This window comes from Hipposideros armiger, unplaced genomic scaffold, assembly GCF_001890085.2.
Source record: "Hipposideros armiger isolate ML-2016 unplaced genomic scaffold, ASM189008v1 scaffold_4, whole genome shotgun sequence".
NCBI lineage: Eukaryota > Metazoa > Chordata > Mammalia > Chiroptera > Hipposideridae > Hipposideros > Hipposideros armiger.
In genome coordinates, this window is record NW_017731354.1 from 3,954,282 (window position 1) to 3,978,134 (window position 23,853).

The window sequence follows — 23,853 nt, forward strand, 5'->3', positions numbered from 1 at the left end:
GGGTACAAGGTTAAGATCCTATGCTTTGGACCCTTGTTGAATATTCATTCGCGAGTCAGCTAGCATTTATTGAGCGCTTACTGTATGCCGGCTTCTGGATTGGATTCTGGGAAACAGATGGAAGAGAGCGCCCAGCTAGTAGGCAGGTGGTCTGTTGGGGGAGGTAGATGTAGAAACAAACCGTTTTTAGGTGTGAGATAAATGCTGGTTTTTAAAATGCTGTGGAGGCACTGAGTTGATCATTGAAAGCTTCATTTTATTTATTATAGGTATAGATATTGTAAGTTTCTTAAAAGGCTTTTGTAAATTGAGACAAAATAGTCATTTGCTTACATCGCAAAATTAATTTTAATGGATAAACGAATGGAAAAAAAGTTTTCCAGGTACTCTTTTTTGGTATTCTTTATTTTCATCATTTGGTAACTATTACTCAAATTGAGAAATAGTTCATAATCACAACTTCCATCTATATTTCAATAGTTACTATGTAGTAAAATGTTTAGTAGGTAAACTTGAAAGAAATTGTATTTGGTAATGTTAAGGTTATTTTATCACCCCCAAAATAATGAAGAACATATTGGCAGAAAGGCCTTAAAAGACTTTCTTGCTAGCGTGAAGGTTTTTCTGGCCATTTGATCAACACAGATTTCTCCATTATAGCTAGTTCCTTTAAAAAAAAAAAAAAAAGATTGAAAATACGCAGGCGCAAATGCCTTCGCCGCCCTGGTCAGCAACCTGAATCTCAGTCGCATTTAGCACACTTTCTCCGGCTGGGAGCATGGTTTTCTGAAAAAGAGTAACCTGCAGCTACAGCACAAATTATATGGTTGGAAACATTCAGGTTTTTCTGATTTGTTTTTAAAATACTTTGTTTTCCCCTTTCTGCCTTCCCAAGAGAAGGCTTTCAGGTGCATTATTTCCATGATCAGTTTAACTCAGAGGAAGAAATAACAAAAACCACTTAAGAATCTCAGCTCATTTTTTAAAGTAGACTCAATTTAGGAAAAACAAAAAAACAAACTTTGTCGTTTTTATAGCTGCAGTTGTACAGGTTTCTTGGTGCCTAAACAGGGTCTGGTTCCGTGTATACACCCACGTGTGCTACACAGTAACGTGTAAATGTGATCCTTCTTGGTTCATGCATAACCTGTGCCCACTAGCTGTTAATACACCTGGTAACACACCTCCCACGCGCTGCCCACAAATACAGCTCAGCAAACCCACCTGCAAGTGTCGTTTTGCTGCTACTTCAGAATTCAAGAGCCCCATGGATTCAACTTTCAAGGAAATTTTTTAATTATTCAGTAATCATTTTTGTTACATAATTAATTTTATTGGCTAAAAATGTTAATGTTTGCTTGACAAAAATCAGCATTGTTAAAAACTGAGTAATGTTTTGGCAGGTCACCTTAATGAGTAAGTATTTTGGTGATTTGTCATTTGTCCACAGATGTTAAGCTTTAAGAATTAAACAGCCCCAGTTCAGTTGAGTTGGGGGACCATCATTGAATACCTGTTCGTATCCTGTGGTGAGGAGGGATGGGGAGATTAGAGTGCATCTCGTCTGACTCGTGTTACAGACCAAGAATGTGGGGCCCAGTTTCTTACCCCAGATGGTGCTCCATGAATGTTAGTAGAGTTAGGTCTGGGCGGTGGCGTCCTTCCAGAGTAAGAGGGAGCTACGACGAGAAAGGAAAGTCGGTGCCATATTACCATGAGTCTTGAATGCAACTCTTAGAAGTTAGGAATTTGCTTAATTTATGAAGAAAAATTAGTGAAGAAATTTAGGTCTAGAAGTGGCGTAATTACAGCAGGGATTTTGAAAGACTCATTTACAACTAGTGAATAAAATGGGGACTAGGAAAGCTAGATAGAAATACCAAATCAGTAGGCTATTGTGATAGTTCAGGCAGGAAGGATAACCGTTTCTAGACTTCGTGGAATGTGCTAGACTGTGTGGTAAGCATTTACTTGTATTTACTCATTTAATCCTCTAATGACTCAACACCCTGTAAGGTGTTGTTTTTAGGCACAGAAGATTAAGTAACCTTCCCAAGGTTCACAGCTAGCTAATGTCAGTCAGGACCCTAACCTGGCACACTGGCCCCGAGTCTAAACTCAGAGGTTACGTTACGCTTCCTTATTCCTGTAAATCCTATACCCATCATCCCGATAACCATTTGACGTGTAGGTACTATTTCTATCATTTCAGATTAGGGAAGTGAACAATCCGAGAAGCAAGTTCAGAAAGCAATTCCATTTACAGTAGCGTCTGAGAGAATTAAACACTTAAGACTAAATCTCACCAAGGAGGTGAAACTTGTATGCTGAAAACTATAAAACATTGCTGGAAAGAAATTGAACAAGCAAATGGAAAGGTATGTGTTCAGGGATAGGAAGGCCTAACATTGTTAAGATCTACACATTCAATGTGCTTTCTTCCAGAGAAATGGAAAAGCCAGTCTTCAAATTCATGTAGAATTGGAATGGGCCCCAAACAGCCAAAACAATTTTGAAAAAGAACAAAATGGAGGCGCCACACCTCCTGACTTTGAACTTTCTACAAAGCTACAATAATTAAGACAGTATGGTACTGGCATAAGGACAGTCATATACAACAGTGGGATAGAATAGAAAGCACAGAAGTAAAGGCTAATGTATGGTCAAGTGACTTTTAACTTTTAAAGGGTGCCTAGACCATTTAATGGGGAAAGGACGGTATTTTTAACAAATGGTGCTAGAAAACTGGATACCCACATGCAAAAGAATAAAGTTGGACCTTTATAGTATATACAAAAATTCACTGAAAATTGATCAGTGACCTAAGTTTAAGAAATGAAATTATAGCCAGCTGAATGGCTCAGTTGGTTAAGAGCTTGCTTAAGAATGCGAGCTCTGAGCAACAGCGTCACCGGTTCGATTCCCATATGGGTCAGTGAGCTGCACCTGAGCTGAGCCTACCACTGAGCTGCCAACAGGCGGCAGGATGGCTCAGCTGGTGAGAGCACATGCTCCTAACAACCAAACTGCCTGTTCGAAATGGTGGGCTATGCCTGCCCGCAACTAAGACTGAACTTGGCACCCTGAGCTGAGCTGCTGCCCGGGGGGCTCAGTGTATAGAGCGTGCACTGCTAACAATAAGGCTGCTGGTTCAACTCCCACATGGGATGGTGGGCTACGCCTACCTGCAACTAAGACTGAACTCGGTACCTTGAGCTGAACAGCTGTGAGCTGCCGACAGGCAGACGGATGGCAACTGGACTTGGAGCTGAGCTAGCTGGGCCCTCCACAACTAAGACTGAAGGACAACAACTTGGCTGTTCCCCTTCCCCAATTCCCCAATAAAATTTAAAAAACAATTAAAAAAAAACAACTTTAAAAAAAGCTGAAATTATAAAACTCTTAGAATAAAACATGAGGGAAAATCTTCATGACATTTGATTTGGCGGTGACTTCATGGATATGACACCAAAAGCACAGGCAACAAAAGGGAAAATAGATAAATTGGACTTCATCAAAATTAAAAACTTTGGTGTATCAAAAGACACTATCAAGAAAGTGGAAAAAAAAACCTACAGAATAGGAGACAAAATTTGAAAATCACGTATCTGATAAGAGATTGATATCTAGAAAAATCAACCCAATTCAAAAATTAACTAAGGACTTGAGTGGACACTTCTCCAAAGAAGATGGCTACATGGCCAATAAGCACATGGAAGGATGGTTAACAGCATTAGTCCTCAGATGAATGCAAATGAAAACCATAATAAGATATTACTTCACACCTAGTACAATGGCCATAATTCTTAAGAAGTGGAAAATAAAAACTGTTGGCGAGGATGTGGAGTAATTGGAACTCGCATGCATTGCTGGTGGGGATGTAAAATGGCGCATCTCCTGTGAAAAACAGCTCATCAGTTCTTCAAAAAATGACACCTAGAAGCACCAGATACCCAGCAGTTCCACTCGTAGGTATAAGCCCAACAGAGTGGAAAGCAGGGTCCCAAACAGACGGCAGTGCACACGGCAGCTTTTCTAGACGGGATTTGAGGCTTGGGACGAGTGGTGCCTGTGTGCCCTGCGGCGGCTTCCGGCAGTTGGTTTAACCTCCCCGGTCTTGTTTTCTTGAGTATAAGATGGAGAGTTGGACCAGGCCTTTGATTTTCTGCCCACTCGTAAAATGTTGTCTGTCATGGGTCCAGCCTGTGCTGCTTGAATGCCTGCTCCTTCCTGAACTGTGCTAAGCCTCAGAGTGAGACCCGGACACTCCTAGGGAACTACGTCCCCAGGGCACTGTGTGAGTGTGACAGCAGGGAGACCTGTCTCTTTGGGAGCATTCACCCCTTTCTGGGCCGGGTTTGATCGCTGGCTGGTATGTGTATACACCCCCATCCTTCCCTCCTCCTTCCTGCCCTGCAGGCAGTAAAAATTGCTCTTGGTGAAAATGAACGCTTTTTTCCATAATCTCAAGGGGGCTTCTCTTATCACTGTACCCAAAACGTAGCTTTTGAACTCATGAGACTGGGCCCAACAGGGCGGTGTGTGCTTCAAGGAGCAGCGCAGAGGATAGTAAGCGGTAACTGAACTGCTGTGTCTCGAGTGTAGATGATTGCAGAGAACCTAGGGCCATCTGGCGCTGAGGCGGATTTTTGTCCCGCCACATTCCGGGGAATGGTTGGTGTTCATAGCCTTTTTGTGTCCTGGCCTGTGCTGCTCTCCACGGGTTGGATCACCTGCCAAGAGACGCCATTTGTTGCAAGATTTATTCAAAAGGCAAGAAACTTTTTTTTTTAAGAAAGCTACTGGAGTTTCCTAAGACGCTGCATCCTCCTAGTCTTCCCCCTTACCTCCCCTCTTCATAGCTCCCTTTCTCCCTGCCTCCCACGGTGACTCGGGCTCTTGGGCCTGCTTCCATTTAAACCGTGTTCCTCTGGCGGAGGAAAGGCAGGCGGAAAAGAACGCTTGCTCGTGTCCCAGGGACAGCTGCTGTGGAAAAGCCTGATCCTCCCTCCTGAGGAGTGTGGAGCTATAGAATGTCCTGCCCTAATCGCTGGTGATGTCACTCTAGTCTGGCTGAACCTCACTCTTGCTCTGCCACAGTCACCTCTGTGCTGCTGTCTACCCCTTGGCGATGCCCTGACCATCCTGCCTGCCTGCGTCCTGAATTAGATGCAAAGCAGGCCGATGACACTGAGGAAGGAGTATGGCGGCATCTGGGAGCAGAGCGAGGCAGCTGACCACACGAGCTCCCACCCACCTTCAGAACAATCTTGTTTCTTTTCAGCGAAGAAAGAGTTGAAGAGTGGGGTTGAGCTAGCGTATTCTACTCATTTTATTTTTCCATGGCCTTTCTTTTCAACCTCTTTATTACTTTTAAGAATATACTTCAAAATTACTTGTAAAGAGAATTTTACTACGTGCAATATAATAGTAATATATAGTGTAGGGCAGCATCTTGAGTCTAGATACCTTTTCTTTTTTCTTACATATACTTCATTCCTGTGACTCCCTGCAGTGGTGTGACTGTGGACAAAGCCTGGCTGTGGGGTGCTAGGTGGGATGAGGTGGTAGAGAGCATTTTCATTTCTTCTAATGAAAGGGGCTGTGGGGGACACGTGGACCTTAGAAGCCTGTAGTAAGTGTCATTCTAAATAAGTTAGTTACGCTCATCTAGACATGTGAATGATTTAAGCATTGTTAAATTCTCCCAGCTACTCTCAGCGTACTGTGATTATTATCGTTTTACTGATTAGAAAACCAGATACAAAGGACTAACAATTTTCAAAGCCGGCTAGGAAGCCAGAGCCAGAATGGGAGAGTTTACTGACTGTTTCATTATGTAATCTTCATCTCCTAACTTGGGGAATAACTTCCGTTAACATTTTAGATTATACCATTATATTCATTCTCATAGATATTTATAGTATATTAGTAAAAATGATGCCATGTGTAATTTTCTACCCTCTTCTTTCCTCCATTTGACGTTGTTTCAGAAGAATTTCTGACATTACGTAGAAGCACAGGGAACAGTGTTAGAGACTGTCTTTAATCAGGTGGCTGGCCCACAGTTTGCTTAACCTTACTCCTGAGGTCGAGATTTAAATTGGATCGAACGCTCGCTGCCACACGTAGGACCTCAGTGAGTGGCTGTGTGGCTGTTCTGAGGGACACCTTCCTGGAAAATAGAATCACTGGGTCTGAGATTTTGAATGTTTGGAAGGCTTTCAATATATTGACAAATGGCTTTCCCGAAAGTTTGAACCAATTTATATTTTCATAAGCAACAGTGTTTGAGAAGATCTCATTAGCATTGATCTTTGTTGTTTCTTAAACTTGTTTACTAGTTACTTTATTTTGGTAACCAGAAAATGGTGTCCTGCTTTTAATTAAATTTCGCTTCTTGGTGAAATTAATCATTTTTTCATATGACTACTAACCATTTGTTAAGAACCGCTACTTTAGCACCAGAGGACAGAGAAGAAGAAAATGTTGCAATTCCAGTAGGAAGATTTGTGGGACCGGGTCCATGTTATGTTGAGAAATCGAACTTTTTAAACTGGTTTTGTTTGCCTGACCTGGGAAAGTTCATCTTGCTGGAAGGTAGGGTGTGGGGAAGGCCAGCAGTGAATCCTAGGGACTCTGCCTCTGTGCTGATCCCTTCCGACCAGGGAGCGCATGGCACCAGAGCCAGGTGGCCCTCGGAAGCTTGGCATGCAAGTCAGGAGGTGCAGCTGCAACCTGGGCCTCATTCTCGGGTGGCATCTTTGTGAGATGATGTTTTGCTTGTTTGTTTTAATGAGGGATCAAAATGTGGATTCCATGAAAATCGAGGATTTCCTTACTCTCACTTTCCATTACACAAGGTCCGGTGGCTGGTTCTTAAAATCCAGTGCTAGCCTGTCTTTTCTGATCAGCTGACACCATTTTTTACTTAAGTTTTAGTTCCCTGGGCTTGTGTTCTAATGTTGGAACATCTCGAAGCACAGATGAGTTCTAAGTTTGTTGAATTTTTCATAACACAGCATTGCACCTACAGCCTGGAGTAAATTGCCATCTTTTGCATGATAAGGTCTCGTTGCATTAGAAGTGGCCGTCCCCGCCCCACCCCCTCAGTGTTCAGAGCACTGAGTTCGCTACTCCACTGGGAAGGGCTGCATGTCCTAAAGTATCGGCTCCATCAGTGGGGTTGGCTCTCACCCATCCAGCTTTACTTCCTCCTGTGATAGTGGAGGCCGGGCTGGCCGCAGTAAGCCGGTATCAGGAGAGCCATCACACAGCACAGCCGCCTCTGCGCCGGCTGAAGTTTCAGAGGCCGTGGTCTTCAGGGTGCAGTAACCTTACACGTCGTGCTTTTCTCTCTGCATTAATTTTAATGAGGGAATGACACCTGCTTTCTCTTCTGCTCGGAGACCCACACGTAGCTGAACTATCACTTGAGTGCCTCCCACCTTTGGTCGTCGACATTGCTTAGATACGTGGCAAACAGAAAGTCTCCCATTTCCACAAGCTATTGAGTGACCCCATAATTGCTAGATTTTGTGAAACAGACGAGCGCTCTAAGAAGTTGGAAAGATCAAGTGACATTATAGAGCTGGGACTGTGAGAACATGGCAACTCAGTATCTACACTTAGGATGCAGTATGACGCTGCCTTTTGCAGGCTACAAAGGGCTTTCTCTGACTCTCACAGGAGGCTGCAGAGACACGGTGGTGAGAGGGGGAATGTTCTGGAGACGGTCAGATAGCCAGCAAGGCAGCAAACCTGAAGCGCTCCCCGTTGTCTCTCCTGTGTCAGCCCCATGTGACAGCTTTGGAGACGAGCCGCACGGGGCCCAGAGGAGAGGAGCCTGACCCTCACCGGACGGCTCGCCCGCGGCCGTCCCCGGCGGTCCCTCAGCACACTGCAGGGTGGTTCCTGTCAGCGCTCGAGTCTGCAGTCGGTGTCTGATATTATCAGACATATTCAGTCATCGCTTTTGGAAGGAAAGGAATTACTGAAAAACAGCTCTTTTAACTTCATGAGATATCAGAATGGAAGAATTGTGGCAAAACTAAAATATTTAGATATACAATGTTAGGCGACTTTGTTATTATTATATGTTTATACATAGTCAACATTCCAGAAGGAAGGGTGTGTGTAAAATGGTAATAAAAGATAGTGTTTGAAAACATTTCATGAAATAGTACAAGAACTAGGAGAATTATGGCAGAAGTGGAAGAAAAGCAAAGCAAGGATGAGCAGAGCCCAATATTTCCTGCATTTGTGACGCCTCCACTCATTTCAGGTCTCTGGCTCTTGGCTTAAGTACCATTTCTCTTTACTCAAACTGGAATTACAAAGACCCTCAGAAAGCGCCGTCTCCTGGGTCCGTGGGTTCCTGCTCCCTGTGTGTCGGGGCTCAAGCCCAAACGAATCGGCGCTTGGACAAGTTGTCCACAGCCGAGGCTCTTAGGCAGGGAGGGAGATAGTCCGCTATGGCCACATGCTCTTCCCAGCCTGGCACGGCCAGTTCTATTTAGTTTAATTAGAAAATGATAATCTTGGTGTTGAGCTCTATGTTTACAAAAGCAATATCGCTTATGTGGGTCCTACCAGGAAGCAGGACATCTGATGGGACCCCTCTGAAGAGGGGAGTTAACAGTTTGGGCTCTGTGGCTCTGACCAAATTGTACAGGGTGCTGTGCTACATTTGACCCCTTGACATCTGGCCCCTACAGGCCATGAGCTGACCGGTGCCAGGCATTGATCTCGGCTAAAGAGTATAATGGTTAAAAAGGAGACAGCCCCCCTGAGTGAGTGAACGGCAGGGCACTGTGGCCCCTCACCAGGCTCTTGAAAAACTGTCTAGTGCCCGAGTCCCCAGGCACACGGGCGAGTTTGTGCCTTATAAATGCAGAAAGGCGACTGCGCTGCCGGGGTCCACTGTGCTCAGGGTGTTCACTGCTAATGAATTCCAAAACGTGCCAGTCTCTGGGAATTTCTAAAGAATGTTTTCTGTCCTAGGTTGCAGAGAGCACGTCTTAGAAGACACAAAGGCTGAATCTCTCAGTGACACCACCGACTTGGCTCTGCCACCGGAAATGCCAATCCTGATTGATTTCCACGCCCTGAAGGACATCCTCGGGCCCCCCATGTATGAAATGGAGGTAACCACGCTCATGTTTGCACTGGTGCCCACCGGTTGACTGTGGTGGCGGCTTACTAGATGGGGAAGAAGCAGGATTGGGTGTTTTGGCGTCTGGAGTTTGTCTTGTGCTTGGAAATGGGTTTTCTCTGTGATATTGAACTTTGGCGCTCAGTGTGATCACACGGCTTTTCCGAGAGCCAGGGCCTGGCCATGGCCTCCTTCAGAAACGCAGTGAGATCTTCTTCTCTGCCGCTCGCTTCCCTCGTCAGGGCAGCGTCTCTGACGTCCCTCCTTAGACATTCTGCAACCTCTCGTATGTGCTGTAATTAAGGATTTCTTTGTGCTGTCAAAGGCTTGGGGCAAGGAAGTGGGGAAACAGCCTCGCACAAAATACCTGAAAACGTGAGCCTAGGCGCAGCCTGACTGCGTGGGTGCCGGGCAGGTGGCGTCCTCCAGGACTCCATTGGCTCATGTCAGCGTTTCCTTTCCGCTAAATCCATGGCGGGTCTCGCCCTGTTTCCACCTTCTCCCCCCAGGACTGAGCTGAGGCAGCTGCATGGAAACAGGTGTTTGACTCTGACCTCTGAGGCATTTTGATCGTTTTATAGGACGCTTCTATGAGCTTTTATTTATAGGTCAATTACTACAAAAAGATGTGTTTTATACTCCTGAACTTTGCGCCTTTTTGCAGAAGCTTTACCATCATCACCCCCTTGTCAGTTTAAGGAAAAAAAAGGTTCAGGAGATAAATCTGGTAAATTGTGCAGAAGACAATCTTCCACTAACACTGAAATCACAACCATAGAGATGGTTTCCCTCGAGTCTTAAAACTGGGGGGGAGAGACCCCAGACCCGTCTCGCGCATCTATTTAAAAAGCTAATGAGTCTGTACAAAGCTCAGTAAGAATAGAATTCCTTCACTCTTGCCAGTAAATCTGGTCTTGAACAACACAATCAGAGGCATTATTTGGTTATTTGAATTCTTAAGTTATTGATTTAAATTTTGAAGTGTTGAAAGAAGTGGAGCAAGACTTTTCTTGGTTGAAAAAGTGAGCAAACCTGCTTTTCCGTTACAAAAATCCTGTGATATCATGAGTGGAGCTGTAAACAGGTTCTGAGGCCTGCGTGCGTGCGTGCGTGGTGGGCACTCATCTCTACGCTTTCCAGAACAGTACATTCTAGCAGTTCTGTGGGAATTGAACAGCAGCAACAAGTATTGCGTTGTCGGAAAAGTCATGATGCATTTTTGCAACGAAAAACATGGAAAATATACATCATGACTTTTCCGGCAACCCAATAGAAACAAAAGATGGATGCGTGTTTTTGTTGCATACACCCTTTTCTCCCAGCCGTTCCTGCTGCTGGTAGGTTTGCAAGCATTGCTGACGTTCTTGGAGCTTTGGCAAAGAAGAGCCAAAAGAACAGAAATGAGAAATTTTATAAACGCTGCTGCACAGCTCCGTTTGCTGTCATTGGAGAAACTCATTTTTCTCATTACGTGTGACCACTTTGACCTGCGTGGCTCTGAAGGTAGACCCCTTGTGTAAACAGCATCTTAGAGGGAAGATCTGGTATCTGGAGCTTGAAACACGTTGGGCATCTTTTCCACGCCTGGGAGAATTCACCCTGCAGCCTAGGGTTTCAGGCTCTCCCTCTTGTGGTCTCAGGACCTCAGCCCCAGATTACTCAACTACCCTCTGCCTCAGCGTTTGCATCTATGACATTAAGATCAGGGGAAGATTTCTTTATTACCCACGAGAACCATCACTGTGCTAGGAATCTTACATTTTACACAGGGAAAAAGCTTAGAGAGATTAAGTGAATCATGCAAATTCACGGAAGATGCAGTTAGTAAAGCCAGCATCCAGACTCAGGTCAGCCGATGGCACGTCCAGTGTTCCTTCCACTCTTCTGCGATCCCTGTCAGACCGAGCAAATTCCCGCCCTTTCCTGCCAAATGTAAATGGCTTGAAGTATAGCGGGTTTTTTTTAAAAAGCATCTGCTCCACGTCTGATTTTCATTTTATTCTTACCAACTATAGTGCTGTTTTGGGATGGGGAGGTTGGGCAGGGCTTCTCAGTCGTTTTTGTCTGTGTATTTTAGGTATTGGGCCCTGTGGGAGACCCTCAACAAACGATAAATGGTGTCTTCCCAGTAACAGATGAGGAAACGCGCTTAGAGAGGGTTTAAATAACTTGCAAGAAGACACAGCTTATGCCAGAATTGAGGTTCGGTTCTGGACCTGACTGACTCCAGAGCTTGTGCTCCGTTGGTAACGTTAGAGAAAGGCAGCACAGGCACCCTGGGCAGAGTTCCCAGCAGCCAGTTTTGTCTCCTCTTTGTGCTCTGCTAGGCAGAGACGAGACCAGAAATACTGGAACGCAGGTTCAGGTGTTCCCAAGATGCTGTCAGGAGCCTGGTTTTGCTTCAATGCCTGTATTCTCCATGAAGGTGAAAAGTCCAGGATCTGTCATTTTTTCTAGAAAGAGTTTCATTCATTCAGTAAGTGTGTACGAAGGACCTAATATGTGGCAAGGTGTGCTCTCTCTCCTCACGGAGTTTACTTTAGCAGAGGAAATAAACAAGTTGACAGGTAATTATAAACTGAGGTTGATACTGCACAGGAGACAAGGTGTGCTGGAAGGGGGTAGCACTGCAGCTGTACATGAGACGTTGCCCAGGTGGCCTCGTAGGCTTGTTGATGGATTGCATATGGCGAGTGGAGGAGACGGCAGTCAGAAGGGATCGCCAGGGTTCTGGCTAGAGTGCCAGGATATCTGTGTGGTAGTGCCATTCGCTGAGAGTGGAAAGACTAATTGGGGCGGGGGGGAGTGAAAAGGCAGCTGAAAGCTCCATTTTGAACATAAGCCTGAAATGCCTGTGAGGCGCCTGAGTGGTGCCCTTGGACTCGCAGATCACTGCTCAGAGGAGACAGCCACAGTGGGGATGGAAATGACGGGGTTGTCCAACAGCAGAGGATCAAGTCCCAGAATGTTGGGCTCACCCAAGGAAAAGTGTGTGTAGAGAAGTGCAGGCAGCCTGGGGGGCCCTGCAGAGCAGACAGAGCAGGAGACTGAGGGGAACAGCAGTCAGGTGAGAGGACGGCTGCTGTGCTGCCATGAAAACACGAGCTCAGGAAGGAGGGAATGGGTATTGAATTTGACAGCATGGAGGTTGTCAGTGACCTTGAACGTGGGGGTTCGCAGGGGGGTGGGGATGGTTGATTCAGGAGTGTTGGAGAGAATGGGAGCTGGGGAGATCGGAGTAATAAGCAGGCAACTCGCTTCGGAAGTTTGGCTGTGATGACAGCAGAGAAGCGAGGTAGCTGGAAGGGAGTGCAGGCCAGAGGGAGCGTGCTTGATCGGAAGAATCCAGAAGCGAGCAGGACTGGTGTTCCTGGAGGGGGATGGATCCAGTGTGAGCACCAAGGGTGCCCGCGGGGTGTACTGAGCCGGTGCAAGTGGGGCTTGCTTTCGGAGGAAACGGCCGGAAGGCTGGGACAGGACGTGCGGGCAGGGCTGGTTCATGATGAGAAGCTGGCAGTCGATGGTCTTGAGTACAAGCGAGCGCCAAGTATCCGAATGCCATGGTCGGGCAGCGGGTGTTTGACATTCAGCTTCTCCTGCTGACAAGGACCTGGACGAGGCCGAGTTAAGGTGAGGAAACGGCTCTTGGAGTTAGGGAGGGGAGGCGGTCGCCACCTCCTTGGAAGTGATAGGCGCAGCTTCCTGAGTATGTGGCTTCGTCTTGGGTGACTACATGAGTGATGGCAGATGGCTGTAGAATTGGGTAAGTAAGGGACATGAAGCTCCCCCACAGTGCCTGCTGCGCACTACAAAATGCACACTCGTGGGTTCCTGCAGCCACCAGACTCCCTAAAAACAGAGCTACTGCCCCCCAATCACCAAAAAAGAAATCTGTTTTTAGAATCCTGCCGCTGTGCCTGTTTAAGGACCTTACACCAGCCCTCAGTGCTCTTAACGTTCATGAAGACGGGTCGGAAGGAATGCACTGGTACCAGAAGTTCTTGACCTTGAGAATGACAGCGAGGGAGAACAGTGATGGGCACACTTGTATTAAAGAATCACGCCCCTTTAGAATTCTCTAAACTGCTTGAAAAATGAGTTCTAGGAATGGAGTCTAGATTTCAAATTTAGGAATAGTATCATAAGTCGCCTTTTCAAATACAGTAGTTTCCTAAAGAAACAAGACCAGTCAGACCCACTTTTTAAGAAATACAGTAAGAGGAAAGCTCCCCTGGCATCTAAGAGGAAAAATGGGATGGAAGGCTGAGCACACACAGCGCAGGCCTCTGGATGCTGGACAGTCCTTGGGGAGCGGGCAGGGCGCAGGACCCATCACTAACTGATCTCGTCAGTTAGGCGGTGGCCGTTTGCAGTGGTCAACTCGATGACACTTTTATTGATTATACGAACATCTTTGGGGGGAAATGAGAATCTTGTCACTTTCGTTTTCATCCCAGTGAGGCCTCCACATTGTTACATATCCTAGCATCCCAGTCCTGCAGTTGAGAGAGAAGACAGACAGACAGAGAGACAGACAGACAGACACACACACACACACACACACACACTTCCTATTTATCTCTGGGTAACAGCCTTAAACTCACAGATGGTAAATGTAATGACACAAACAATCAGAACTAGTAAGCGCCAGTCTTTCCAGGATAAAATTAATTGTTGGCCTCAGTAAACCAGCCACCCCAGCACGTGTCTGCGCTCTGTGCAGCCTGCCAATCCCGAGACTGTCATCTGAGTGTCCTTGGCTCCGTATTGGCTCTTGACAGTGGTGTATGCTTATCTGAAGGTCGCTGCCCTTGGAAAAGAATCATAATAAAGGGAAGAAGAGGCTAGACATGCAGACTTTAAAAGCATCCTGCACAGAGTGCACCAAAGGTGAACCCTCAGAGGTCCATCAGGATGCTGGCCTTTGAGACAGAACCAGGCGCCAGAAATGGGCGGGGTGTGGACATTTGCCAGATGCCCACCAACCGCGGCCTACGTGCCCCTGCGTTTCAGCAACCTGGCCCCATAGGCCGGCACTGCTGCTCATGCTCAGTCTGGCCAGGACAAGGCCCCGCTGGAAGGTGCGAGCAGCGGCGCTCAGCAGTGCCAGGGTCGGGCCAGACAGGCTGGTCAGTTCTGCCGGAAGAGGACGGGGTGGAGCCCGGTTCTTTGCCAGGGAAACGCGACCTGACATCTTCTTTCAATGCTACTGAAACAAGTTCACAACTGGAAAAGTCAAATATTCATGAATTCGAGGCTTAGGATCTTAGCACAAAGACTAAAGAAGTTGCCAGACGGGTGGCTGCTGTGGTGACAGCCCTGGCAGGCGCATAAAAAGTGCTGCATGAGCTGTAAAGGGGACTAATTTACGGCGTAAACATCACTCCAGAACCGACCTGCGCACACAGCAGCGCCCGCTGACCGCGCAGACCTTGTGCTCGGTGCGGAGCTGTTCTTGTCCCGAAAGAAGAGCAGCGGCGTTCACATCATCAGGCCTTGGCCCCTGCTGGCCTCTGTCATGGTGGCTTCCTGGCCCTTCTCTGCCCGGAACTGCTCAGCCTCTCTTCTGACACGTGTCGCAGCACCCCAACAGGGACCCGTGCCCCCTCAGGGCTCTGTAAATACTCCTGTCGTACTTCCGGTGCAGGAGTGGAACCGCCCTGCTGTGTGTTGTGCAGGGCTGTTCCCTCGGACCCCTGGACCCATGACGTGATGGATGGAGCCTGGCCCGATCTGGTGGCGAGCCCTGCTGAGTGAATGTACAGCTCTCGGTCCCTGTGCAGGGGCTGCAGTAGTGAATAACGGGTAAAAAAAAGTGCTGGCCGAGGCTTGGAAGGGACATACAGAATTGTCCGTCCTTCCTGCTGCCATCACATGTCACTATTTTTAGTTAAAGGTATGGTAAAGAAAGGCTACTACTTTCTGAAACAAATGCCTAAACTTCATTTAGTGTTACTAAAATGAAGTTAGGACCTGGAGTGTTTATAAATGTGCAACCAACACAAGTGCTGAAGTAGACAAAACAATTGGGTTTGTTCCTTGAAAATTAGGAGATGTGTAACTCGATGTGGCTCTTAAGAATCAGTTATTCACACATCTTTTAAGGTAAAACTGCTTGGATAAATAAATGCCAGAAGAAGTTCAGCTTCTCTTCTGGCGGAAAGCCATGCATAGTAAGTGGTAAGTGTGACTCCAAATCACGCGAGGTGATAAGCACTTGGGGGTGTGGCTTCAACACGAGCCCTGCAGGGAGACGCGGACCTCGCGATCGGGCCGGTCAGCCCGGAAATAATTGGGCTCTTCTTGACCTAACGGATCCTTTTCCTACTTGCTCTCAAGGTGTCCGAGCGCCTGAGTCAGCCCGGAGTGGCCATAGGTTTGGCTTGGACCCCCTTAGGGGGGGAAATCATGTTCGTGGAGGCGAGTCGAATGGATGGCGAGGGCCAGCTAACTCTGACCGGCCAGCTGGGGGACGTCATGAAGGAGTCTGCCCACCTCGCCATTAGCTGGCTCCGCAGCAACGCAAAGAAATACCATCTGACTAATGGTGAGTAAGCAGGCCACGGGTCAGACACGGCTGTGAGTCGAGAGGAGCCTTTGGGTCACCACCCAGGTGGCATATCACAGCTGTGTGACGAAGATCAAGATGAGGTCTGAATGCTCAGTTACACACCTTCGCTAAAGCACAAACCTTGATTCTGACCTCCATGGAAATTCTAGTTCCCACTTTAGGACTGCCTGGCGAGTGCCTGAACTAGACTCGGAGTCCAAGGCTTCATTTTGTTTTTAACCTGGGAACAGAAAGAAGCTTCTAGACCCCCACTCTGATTGTACTATCCATTTTTTTTTTTTTAAAGATTTTTATTGGGAAATTGGGGGATGGGAACAGCATTGGGGAATTGGGGGATGTGAACAGACAAGTTGCTGTCCTTTTGTTCTTCAGTCTAGTTGTGGAGGACATTGCTTCACTAGCCCAAGTTGGCACCATCATTGCATTCTTCCCGGGCGAGGCAGATCAGTTGCCGGCCTCTGGACGGCCGCACACTGCGGCTGCTGGCTACATACGGTAGCCCATGGCAACCCACTGCAGCAGGGGCTGCAGCCTGCGCCGTCACTGGAGACTCACGGCAGCCCAGCTCCAGGTTGAGCTGTTGTTCAGCATCTTAGCTGTGGAGGGCAGTGTCACTGGCCCCGTATATGTGGGATCCGAACCAGGGCCCTCTGGCATCCCAAACCAGCTCTTAACCAACGCGCCACTCAGTCGGCCCTACCCATTAATATTTTGAAGGAGTCATTTACCCAAAACATTTCATTTTTCTGTCTGAGATTTTCTTTTTAGGAGAAAAAATAGTTTAATTTTTCTACATTAAAATCCTTTTTCTCTTTTTAAAGCTTCTGGAAGTTTTGATCTTCTTGACAACACAGACATCCATCTGCACTTCCCAGCTGGAGCTGTCACAAAAGATGGACCGTCTGCTGGAGTTACTATAGTAACCTGTCTCGCCTCACTTTTTAGTGGGCGGCTGGTTCGTTCAGATGTAGCCATGACTGGCGAAATTACACTGAGAGGTCTTGTTCTTCCAGTAAGTATGAAGAAACCTATGAGGATGGTTCTTGAATTTTTTAATTTTAAATTTTAATGAACCATACCATTAAATTGAAATTAATAGGTTTGCCTTCTTCCCGTGAATTCCTTGGTTTTAAATATATATTAAATTTTTATACCTGTAACTAATTCATATTTTTAAATTATGATCAAATATTGGGTTGTTGGAAAATCATGATGCATTTTTGCAACAAAAAACACAGAAAAAATACATCATGACTTTTCCAACAACCCAATAAAAGAAAAACAGACAGTTTTCCCTTCTAAGAATGAAGACTTGCTAACGGAAAAAAATATTAGTCTGGTCATCAGAAATACCAGCTGTTCAGGTGAAGATTTGAGGCTTTGCTCTCGTTAGCAAATTGTTACATATATAACATAGGCATGAAATAGAGCAGCGATTTTTAAACTTTAAGCCCAGCTCTCACCTTTTGAAGTTCCTGGAAGGCCTCCTGTCCTCCTAGAGGTAACTTCAATTACTTTGAAAGTGCACTTCAGCTACATAAAGGAAAACCCCCGGAAGCGGATGGCAGTGGGCTAGGATGGCAGCTGTGCAGGAAGGCCCAGAGCAGCCAGCCAGGCCTGGTGCAGGTGGAGGTGTGATTGACCGCTGTGTTATCTGCCGCTGCATAACACACGCCCCAACAGTAAGATGCGTTGTGCTGTTTCTGTGAGTTAGGAATTCAGCAGAGGCTTAGCTGGGCTCTGCGGGCTCAGGGCTCTCTCCTCTGCAGTCAGGACATCCTTCAGCGCAGTCACCTGGAGGCTGCCGGGCTGGGGGACCTGCTTCCAGCAGGATTCACTCATGTGACAGGCGGCCAACCCACCGTAGGGCTTCTCCACAGGCTGCCTGGGTGACTGCAGGCATGGCGGCCGGTACCCCCAAGGCCAGAGAGCCAAGAGACGAGGCAGCAGCTCTTACTGTTTATGACTTAACCTTGGGAGCCATAGCCGCTTCCACCACTGCTTCTTGTGCTCACTGAGCCTGGCCCAAGTTCAAGGGACGGGAAACTAGACTTCACCTTTTCAAGGGACCATTGTGGACATACTTTAAAACCACTAGATCCTTTCAGGATGTTTCTTCATCAAGTGGCAGAGGTCAGGGCTCTCACCTGTATGGAAGTAATCCCAGCACGCAGCTAAGCTCTGTATGGAGGCGTTGGCGCTTTTCCCGAATCAGCCGACAGCCAAGATGGTTGAGTGCAGAGTGGAACATGAATGTGGCCTTGGTGACATAACACGGCCTCATAGACAGAAAGTGTTCCTATCAGAAGCGGAGACTTTTCCCGTGAAAAGGATGTGATGTGCTATAACGGGTCGGCAAACTGCGGCTCGCGGGCCACATGCGGCTCTTTGGGTACGTTCCATCTCAAAAGTTTGCCGACCCCTGGAAGAGCAAATCCTATCCCTCACAACAATTTAAAAATTATTCGAGAGCCATAAATATATTTTTGCAGAATCACCATTATGTAAATATTCTTTTAAAATTTTATAAATAAACTATGATAGTTTTATTTTCATTTTCAATTTTACTTCAGAGCCACACATACGTACCCAAAGAGCCGCATGCGGCTCGCGAGCTGCAGTTTGCTGACCCCTGGCGGCTCTTCCGTCTCAAGTTTGCCGACCCCTGTACTATAACATGAATTGAAATCCAAAGAGTTGACTACGTATTGACCCTTTTAAAGGCTTTCTAGCTCTGGTGGGACAAAAAGGGAAGGTGATCTGGATGCTTTAAGTAGCCGTGTAAGGAAGGTGGGCCGGATGCCCTGGCCTGAGGACAGCCGCAGCCTGACCTCCTCCTCTCCTTGCAGGTGGGTGGAATTAAGGACAAAGTGCTGGCAGCACACAGAGCGGGACTGAAGACCATCATCATACCCCAGAGGAACGAAAAAGACCTGGAAGAAATCCCAGGCAATGTACGGCATGACTTGAGTTTTGTCACAGCGAGCTGCCTGGATGAAGTTCTTAACGCAGCTTTTGATGGTGGCTTTACTGTCAAGACCAGACCTGGTCTCCTAAATAGCAAACTGTAGGCTCACAATCTCACCTTCTCAGAATTTTAGGTCATGAAGTGCCAAAAGGTACTGACACGATTGACTTATTCACACCAGTGGGTAAGCCAGATGCCCTAATGATTGTGTGTGTATACAGCAGGAACAGACCTCACTCGGGTGGCCAGTGCGTGCTGCAGAAAGGTTCATTTAATAAATTGGTAAAAATTAAATTCTTGTCCTTGGTGGGATCATTCCCGTCCCTGGAAAACTAACGAGTGCTGGTTCTCAGGACGGTCCCAGAAGCCCGTCACCTGAGAACCTGTTAAACTCTCAACCCACCAGCCGACCTTCCGAATCAAATTCTGGGGCTGGGGCCCAGAAATCTGTTAGTAAGCCCTCTGGGTGATGCAGACGCACAGCCAAGGTCAAGAGCAACTGGTCTGGACCGTTACCATAGCAGACTCACCTGTAGCTGCTGCTGAATCCTGAAAAAAATCCCCTAGAAGGAGAACTGGGTAAAGATGAGCACAGAGCCACCCATTCGTCTCTGTGGGAGTAGAGGCTCCACATTAAGTGACACATCCCTACAGGCCACTTCTTGGGCCGAGGGAAGCACTCAGAACAGATTTTACACAGAGCAGAGCAGCAGCTGTTAGCACAATCCCAAACACACTGGCCCTTGGACACCTGTCATCTTAAAAAAAAGTCCAGTCCCCAAAGGGAAGCAGCCAACCATCCTGGGATGGCCCTGCGCTGTTGTCCTGACCCTTGCCACCTCCCTGTCTAATCCTTCTTTGCCTGTGCCAGTTCCCAGATCCGGTGGCCACCCCATGTCTCTTCTCTGGGGACTCAGTCCAGGGGACAGGGACTATGAAGTCTGGCTTGCTCACTAGCCAGCTCCGTGGACTTTGAATCATAGTTCTCCTCCCCTGTACGATGCAAACCACAGTTCCTCCGTCAGTTATGCTGAAGATTAAGTTAGAATGTCATAGGGCCAGCTGAGTGGCTCAGCTGGTTAAGAGCTCGCTCAAGAGTGCGAGCTCTGAGCAACAGCGGTTCGATGCCCGGCCGGAGCAGAGTTGCCACTGAGCTGCCAACAGGCAGCAGGATGGCTCAGCTTAAAAAAAAAAAAAAAAGGTTACAATGTCATGTGAAGCCACACTGAGCAATTTCTAATGACCAGTCTAGCCAATAAGAAACTTCACAATCTTCGATTTCAAAATAAAAACATATGTAAGGCACTTTGGAATTTCCTGGATGAGAAAGGGGTAAGTTACCCAAATGCTGCACTCAGCCCTGCTCGTCAAGTCTGACTTCTGGGCAACACGGGGGCCCGCCAGCAGGACATCGGCACATCTGCAAACACTGGGTAGCTCTCACTGTTGTAATTTGGTCATTCCTGTTCAGTCATCCTGCAGGAGAGGAAAAGACACTTCATTTTTCAGCAACCAGAGGGAGCCAGTCCACACCCAAATCCCTCTTCCCATCCAGCAGTGGTAACAGCACACTTTGCACAGTGGCAGTGACCTGTACCCTTCCCCAGAGGCTGGAACAAGCCGCTTGGTGTTTGCCCACGGTGGGCACGTCTTCTGTGCCCCGGGCTTGCCACACGCCCTTCCTTTCTGGAGCTGACAGGTCTGGCTGTGCACGACACCAAGTATGACCGTCATTTCTCCAGCACCAGTTTTCATTTTTAAAGTCTAAGCTCTTTTATTCACGTGTCCTTTTTCATTGTGAAAAAAGAACAAAATTTACAATTTTAACCATGTTTTAAGTGTGTAAATTCAGGGAAATTGATTATAGTCACAAGGTTGTAAAACCATCACCACTTTCTATGGTCCACATTTTTCAATCATTTTAACCCAAAACTAACGGACAGTAACCCCACTCCTCCCTCCTCCCAAACCCTGTTACCACGGTTACCCATTTTCTTTTCTCTGAACATGCACACTGGGCAGGTGAGGACAGTGACAAAGCTTCTAGCACTGCATTCGGTCTATGTATAGGTTTCCATGTCACCATCTGTACCTTTCTCATATCATCTGCTAAGTGACCACAGTACTAGTCTGTAGGTCATACACTCAATTCACCCTATTATGTCCTGACCTCACTCTAACTGTGATGCAACAGCCACAGACTGGCCCCCGGGTATAGCGTTTTGGTTTTGAATTTGGGTGACTTACCAATTCATCCATTCCACTAGAATCACTGCAGGTGTTCCCGAATATAAAAAGCTGTAAGTTCCTGGGGGGAAAGGCAGTGGGGATGGGACAGGACTAAGAGTTTTGGTGAGCCAAAAGTAGCCACTCATGGAAGTTTCAAGTTTGCAGAAATGTGGGCCTTAAAAAAAGTCATACATGTTATAATTAATATTACTCAAAGCAGAAGAAAAAATTGTTCCCCAACAGCTAATAACATATTAAACCAGCCCATGATTCAACAGGACAAATTCATATTTCAGACATGTTTAAGAGCAAAAGAAGAGAGTTCAAGAGGATCGCCTACCCCTTCCATAGACTATGCCCTGAAAGAAAACAGGCACCAAAAGAAGGGGTGGACAAAGATGATTTAAGAACAAGAGACCCCAAATCTCAGATGGACCAAGAAATATGGCTATAGATATCATCATCATCATAGGCCAAGAATATGAAGGCAACTTAGAAGAAATGGAGTTAACAACCTGATGAGCTGTCAAACACAAAATTTACTGTCTTAATTTGTGAAAAATTCATAAAATAATGAGGTTGCGGTGAAATGGAAAATCCTTCCCAGTTATTGTGTCTACTGAAACCTCTCCAGAAAGCAATGATAAAAGTATCAGACCTTAAAAAAATTTAAAAGGATCCCAAGAACATAATAAAAAAACATATAGAAATATTCGTAGTTTATAAGTAGCCAAAAAAAATTTACCTGGACAAAATGGACAGAGCAAATATCCCACATCAAGAAATGTTAAAATTATAGTCAATCCTCAAATTTACCCAAAATGGTTTTTTTCCAAGGTTATTAAAAGTGCTGAAATGCTTAAATGACGGTGTGGGGAGGTGAGGGGATTACATAATTGTATGATCCAAGATTACATAATTTCAAAATAAATGTGAAAACATGTAAATACACATAAAGGACTAGAAAAATAAAAGTATTCATAGTCTGAATGGATAAGTTACAGGTCTCTATTATGTGTCATTCTCTAACTTCCAAAGTCTATATATTGAGCGCATTTGTAAAAATACATTTTTTAAATATTTTAAAATGTTTAAAATTAAAAATAATTTTTGAATATTTTTAACACAAAATGCTACACCGCACAACTATTCCGTACAGTTGACCCTTCAACAAAGCAGAGCTTTTTGACTCACCCAGAACTCTGCTAACAGCCCACTGTTGGCCAGAAGCCTTAACACATATTTCCTTATGTGTATTATATATACTGTGTTCTCACAATGAAGCAATAAGAAAATGGTAAGAAAATCATAAGGAAAATATATTTACAGTGCTGTACGTTATTTATTGAAAAAGCTCCACATGTAAGTGGATTTGTGCAGTTCAAACCCATGTTGTTCAAGGATCAACTGTATTAAATGGGGAAAAAACTGCTTTTCTAAACACACATGCTTTAATAGGAATAGATCTGGGTATCCATTTGGGGGTGACCTGTGTTCCTTCTCCACAAAAATGGTTACATAAGCACATATAACCAATTCAAAAAATAACGCTTACATAGGGGAGACATTATGCAGTCTTAAGTGAACATGGTAACAGCAGTAAACTGATCCAGAATTGGGGGGGGGGTCCCCAAAGTAATTTTAGCTGACTTTCTATAGTTATGGTGCCCATAAAAACCACAAAAATAAAATGATCTTTGGCCAGGCAGAAGGCAGTTTCAGAGTCCTGCGGGCTGCCTCAGGGTAGCTAGCAAGTTAACTGGATGGTGCTAGTTAACAGCATAATGGCAGCTAACATTTGTTGGATGCTCATTATGTGCAAAGCACTGTACAGGGTAACTTACTTGTACCCCACTTAACCCTGGAGGTAGCTACCGTCATTAACCCCATTGTAGGCACCAGGAAATGGCCCAAGGTCGCACAGCTGGTATGTGTTAGAGCTGGGCTTGCAGGAGGTCCCTGAGGTCTGGCTGCAGAGTCCAGATCATAATCACTAGGCTGTGCATATTAACTCACCTTTGCTTTTTAACGGAGATAAAAAGTGATCAGCATTTTAATAACCAGTCTCCTAATAGTTGTGAGAATCAAAATGTAAGCAAGAGAGAGGGAAGAAAGACTTTAGTCCAGACAGAGACCGGTACCCATTATGCTGTACTTTACAATAAAATTCTACTACGTTTCAAAATACAGCACACATTGCTTTCTGCTATAAACTACAGAATTGAACAGGAAAAAATTGAAACTTAGGGCTAAAGCAAACACCAAAGAGTTTTTAATTTGCCAGATATTCTTTTAATGAGAATTATAAAAGACCAAGAACATTTTTTTTTGCAAACTGCCTTTTTTTAAACAAATGATTTGCTTTTAATTACAAATACTGTGTAAGATGATGCCTTCTTTTGCAAAACCAATAAATACAAGAACAAATTTTAAATATGTGATCTGTCCAAGATATTTGGGGGGGAAAAGAGCCTGATTTTTTTCAGTATTTTAAAAAAATCAGTATACCCCAACTTTCAAATAAGTTTGAAGGTATGACTCAACTGGAGAAAAGAGAGAGCGAGAGAGACAGACCAACCATCTGATGGCTGCTTTAAATAGCTTCTGATAATTCTTCCAATGTTACCTTTCCTTTCTGGAACTCTGGAAATCGGGAACAAAATTTCTGAATTTAAAATACTAATGAACTGATTAATGGGGAGAAAGAGAAAATATGTATGGAACACATATGTATAAACTTTACCATAAACAATTATGCATATCAAAAAGACACTAACTTTTAAAAGGTACAAAAAAAAGTGAGGAAAAGCCTGAATTACAGAAAAGAAAGTCAAATTTATTTAATGAAAAACTAGAATTAATAAAAATTAGCAAATACACACAAAAAAGTATACACACACAGCAGCACTATGTATTGACTCACAAAGGGGG

The 23,853-nt window shown here is 45.7% G+C and overlaps 1 protein-coding gene across 1 annotated transcript in view; it reads left to right on the forward strand.

Moving 5' to 3' along the window:
* LONP2 (lon peptidase 2, peroxisomal) overlaps positions 1-18,987 on the forward strand; it is a 61,017-nt gene extending 42,030 nt beyond the window's left edge. Inside the window, exons 12-15 of the mRNA XM_019643330.1 lie at positions 9,004-9,146; positions 15,494-15,701; positions 16,547-16,737; positions 18,575-18,987. Coding sequence (XP_019498875.1) covers positions 9,004-9,146; positions 15,494-15,701; positions 16,547-16,737; positions 18,575-18,796 — 764 coding nt within the window. The 3' untranslated portion in view covers positions 18,797-18,987. The remainder of the gene's footprint in view (positions 1-9,003; positions 9,147-15,493; positions 15,702-16,546; positions 16,738-18,574) is intronic.
* Positions 18,988-23,853: the final 4,866 nt, after the last annotated feature.